Source organism: Cebus imitator, unplaced genomic scaffold, assembly GCF_001604975.1.
Source record: "Cebus imitator isolate Cc_AM_T3 unplaced genomic scaffold, Cebus_imitator-1.0 Scaffold54, whole genome shotgun sequence".
NCBI classification, from domain to species: domain Eukaryota; kingdom Metazoa; phylum Chordata; class Mammalia; order Primates; family Cebidae; genus Cebus; species Cebus imitator.
The window spans coordinates 5,977,528-5,982,324 of NW_016107369.1; the positions used below are offsets into that span (position 1 = coordinate 5,977,528).

At 41.2% G+C, this 4,797-nt stretch overlaps 1 protein-coding gene across 1 annotated transcript in view; it reads right to left on the reverse strand.

Moving 5' to 3' along the window:
* PSEN1 (presenilin 1) overlaps positions 1-4,797 on the reverse strand; it is a 93,413-nt gene that overhangs the window by 32,535 nt on the left and 56,081 nt on the right. The window contains exon 5 of the mRNA XM_037738582.1: positions 2,050-2,117. Coding sequence (XP_037594510.1) covers positions 2,050-2,117 — 68 coding nt within the window. The remainder of the gene's footprint in view (positions 1-2,049; positions 2,118-4,797) is intronic.

Here is a 4,797-nt window from a genome sequence, read left to right on the forward strand (position 1 = left end):
CAGGAGGCTGAGGCAGGAGAATTGCCTGAACCCAGGAGGCGGAGGTTGCGGTGAGCCGAGATTGCGCCATTGCACTCCAGCCTGGGGAACAAGAGCGAAACCCCGTCTAAAAAAAAAAAAAAAAAAAAAAAAAGATTCATATATTTTATCATGTTAAGAAATTTATTTATTTCTTCATTTTTAGAGAATGGGTCTCGCTCCATCACCCAGGCTGGAGTGCAGCGGCGCAATCATAGCTCACTGCAGCCTTGAATTCCTGGGCTCAAGCCATCCTCCCACCTTAGTCTCCCATGCAGCTAGGACTAGAGGCACACACCACGACTGGGTAATCTATGTTTTGTAGAGGCAGAGTCTTGTTATGTTGTGCAGGTCGGTATCGAACTCCCAACCTCAATTGATCCTCTCACCTTGGCCTCCCCGAGTACTGATATTATAGGCATAAGCCACCACACACAGCCCCATCTGTTTATTAAGGAATCTGATCAAGAACCAGTGTGGAATCTTATCAAATGCCTTTAGCATGTACAGAGATGATGATCTAGTAATATGGTGACTTATAATGAACCAGTCTTCCATTCTGCAAACAAACTCCACTTGGTCAAATGTATTACTCTTTTAATCCATTGCTGAATTCTCTTAATATTTTGTTATTCTTTTGAGATCAATAAATATAACTGACCAACAGTTTTCTTTTTCTTGATAACTCACAGGGCTTTAGTTATCAATGTTATGCTGGCTTCATAAAATTAATCTGGAAGCTTTTTTACTTTTTCTATGTTCTGGAACACTTAAAATAGTATTAGCGTTACCATTCCTTAAAGGAGGCTTAACAGAATTACCCTATGAATCCAGTGGGGCCCAGTACTATTGTTATTTGTGCAGGTGGGGTGGAAACGACTTCAGTAACTTTCTGTATTTCTTTTTTGCTCTGTTTAGATTTTCTCTCTTCAGGGGTCAGTTTGGGTAATTTTTTTTCTAGAATGTCATCCATTTCATAGATTCTCACATTTGCTTCTTTTGTCTGTGGTTATTTCCCTTTATCCTCTACCAAAGAAATAACTCTGCAATTTATTAGTTTTACAGTCTCTTCAAATTTAAGAGCTAGTGCAATTGTTTACAAACTGTATTCTGCCACTTGAGCTGAGAAAAAGGCCAGGCTTTTCTCAGTCTGAGCTTCTCTGAGCTTCACTATTCTATTCTCTTTGACAGACCAGATCCACTTTTTTCTTTTTTTTCTTTGAGATGGAATCTCACTCTATCGCCCAGGCTGGAGTGCAGTGGTGCGATCTTGGCTCACTGAAACCTCTGCCAGCAATTCTCCTGTCTCAGCCTCCTGAGTAGCTGGGATTACAGGCGCCTGCCACCGTGCCCAACTAATTTTTAGTAGAGACGGGTTTCACCATCTTTGCCTTGGCAAGCCTGATCTTGAACTTCTGACCTCGTGTGTGATCCACCAGCCTTGGCATTCCAAAGTGCTGGGATTATAGACGTGAGCCATCGCACCCAGCCCAGATACACTTTTTTCTATATTATACGTGAAAATTTCATTTAAGATTTCATTTGAAAGAAAAGAGCATCACTGATAAAAAACAATACAGATGCATGAAAATCAATTAATTCTTGTTTTTATACTTTTTTTTTTTTTTTTTTAAATATAGAGACGGGGTTTTACCATGTTGGCGAGGATGGTCTCAATCTCTTGACCATGTGATCCGCCTGCCTCAGCGTCCCAAAGTGCTGGGATTACAGGCATGAGCCACCACGCCCTTTCTTAAAATTTTGATTCACAGACTTCTACTAGAAGAATATATAATCTTCAAAAAGGCTTAGAATTAACTGTAGACTTGAGTTCTTTCACTTCTACTTATTATAAGCAAGGAACAGAAGCATGTCTCAATTAGTAATACTGATTTATTGTTTATATACCACGTATGACCTATATTTGGAAACAACTTAAGAGTAATTCATCAACAAAGTACATGGCTTTAAGTGATAGCTATGGAGCACAAAGGCAGTTGATTTTAAAAGACCAAAAATTTCACGACTTACCCCAAGTAAATGAATGAAAAAAAGAACAGCAGCAATAGAGATGATATAATAAGCCAGGCATGGATAACCTAGAAAAGAAAGCATTTCAATATAATTAAATAACAGGTCCCACAACACTTTTTGGTTTGTTTTTGAGATGGAGACTCATTCTGTCGCCCAGGCTGGAGTGCAGTGGTGCAATCTCAGCTCACTGCAATCTCTGGCCTCCTGGGTTCAAGTGATTCTCCTGCCTCAGCCTCCCGAGTAGCTGGGACTACAGGCACACACCATCATGCCCAGCTAATTTTTTGTATTTTTAGTAGAGATGGGGTCTTGCCATGTTGCCCAGGCTAGTCTTGAACTGCTGAACTCAAGTGATCCACCAGCCTCAGGTTCCCCAGGTGCTGAGATGACAGACATGCACCACCATGTCGGGACCGCATCTCTCTTTAAAACAACTTCATAAATAGTACAATTTGGGAAAGACCAACAGAATGGCTTAAGACATTGGTACTCCTTGGATGTTCGAATATTCTAAATTAAGTTGACTATCCAAATACAATGTAGTTGTTTTTGGTATGCTTCCACAAAAATTTTCCAGCATTTTATTACAAAAATTTTCAAACACACAGCAAAATTTAGTAGTTTTTTTTACAATGTACACCCATATATCACCTAGAGTGTACCATTCATATTTTGCAGTACTTGGTTTATAAAATTTCTGTCTAGCTTCTTATCTATCAGTCTTTGTTCTTATTAATATATATCAAAGTAAACTGAAAGGCCAGGTGCGGTGGCTCACGCCTGTAATCCCAGCACTTTGGGAGGCCAACGTAGGTGGATCACAAGGTCAGGAGATCAAGACCATCCTGGCCAACATGGTGAAACCTGGTCTCTACTAAAATACAAAAATCAGCTGGGTGTGGTGGCGCCCAAATATGTTAATTTGTTATTTTCATATGCATTTATTTTATTACTGTAAAGAAAATATACACACACATTTAAACAGGCCTTTCTCATCTTGCAAAAATCCCTAGTTCAGCTTTCCTGTGCTAAAGGATGTGAAAGAAAAGAGCCCTGCTTTAGTACACAACAGTATCTTCTCTAAATCCTCAAGTGCCAAGGCCTGAAATCATCTGACTTTAGCAAGTTATAGTTCCTTTTATAATAACTTATGTATTAATAATTAACTGTCTTTTCTGTTTCTAACATTTTAAGGTTTGGTCTTTTAGTTTCTAGGGCTTGTCACGGACATTGCATAACCAACCACTGATACGGGAAATCCTCAGGCAAGTTACTGAATCTCTGACTCAAAAGCTCCTTTACTTATACTGGGAGTCAAGCATAAACAACTTTTTTCTATAGAATTGTTTGTGCATGCTAAGATTTGAACATTTAAAAAACATCACAACACAAATAAACATGGAAATGTGGAAATCTGGCTGAATACAAATCTCTTAGACTGTCTAAAATGAAGGAAGGGGCCGGACGTGATGGCTCAGGCCTGTAGTCCCAGCACTTTAGGAGGCCGAAGGCAGTGGATGACCTGAGGTCAGAAGTTCGAGACCAGCCTGGGCAACGTGGCAAAACTCCGTTTCTACTAAAAATGCAAAAATTAGCCAGGCATGGTGGCGCGTCCCTGTAATCCCAGATACTTGGGAAGCTGAAGCAGGAGAATCACTTGAACCCAGAAGGCGGAGGTTACAGCGAGCCAAGATCGTGCCACTGCACTCTAGCACTCCAGCCTGGGTGACAGACAGAGACTTTATCTCAAAAAATAATAATAATAAAATGAAGGATGGCTAAAACACGGGCAAAACTGACAAAAATATATTAAGAAAGGTTCCAGATAAGATGAATAAGCACATTCCACTCTCTGTCCCACTGAACACAGTTACAAAACCTGGGCAGAAAGCAGACAGTAGCTGGTTGCAAGCAATGGAAAGTAAAGAGAAGTAGGTGGGCTGGGGAATTAGAAGTACTAGCAGTTAGCAGACCATTTTTTCCCTCCACCTGTATTCCACACAACCTATGTGGGTATTAGCAAGACAATGGGAGCTCCACAAAACCTCCAGTTCTGGCTTGAGGATTTGGAAAGAGGTCTCCTAACACCCAGAGCGTGTAAAAATCCAGTTTTTCTTCTTTTCTCCATTCTCTTATGCCACGTCTTCACACAATCTTGTGGTGATGGGTGGCAATGTGGGTAGCAGAAGTCTAAAGTTCAGAGGGAGGGAATCCTTCCTCTCTGGAAGGATGTCAGTCCTGAAAGAGTGAGGCAAAGAGCCCTTGCTTTCTCTCTCTCCTCCCACATTTTGGGCCTGACTTTAGGAAAATAAAGTCCACTTTCTGGCTGGAAGAATGAAAAAGGGAAGCCAAAGAAACCACAGGGAGATCACAGAATGAGAGAAACTCAAGAAAGCAATCTCTTAAAGCTGTTTACAAACTTGTGGGTCCATTCCCCAGGTGAGCAAGTATGTACATGATCCTCAACAGTACACACTGACCCTGATGATCAAATTACAAATAGAACACCACTATACCAGTCTCAGACTCGTGACTGGGTGGCATTTACATGGGGCAGATCTGAGCAACACTGCAAAGGCTTTGAAAAATGAACTGATGGCCGGGCGCGGTGGCTCGAGCCTGTAATTCCAGCACTTTGGGAGGCCGAGGCGGGTGGATCACGAGGTCAAGAGATCGAGACCATCCTGGTCAACATGGTGAAACCCTGTCTCTACTAAAAATACAAAAAATTAGCTGGGCATGGTG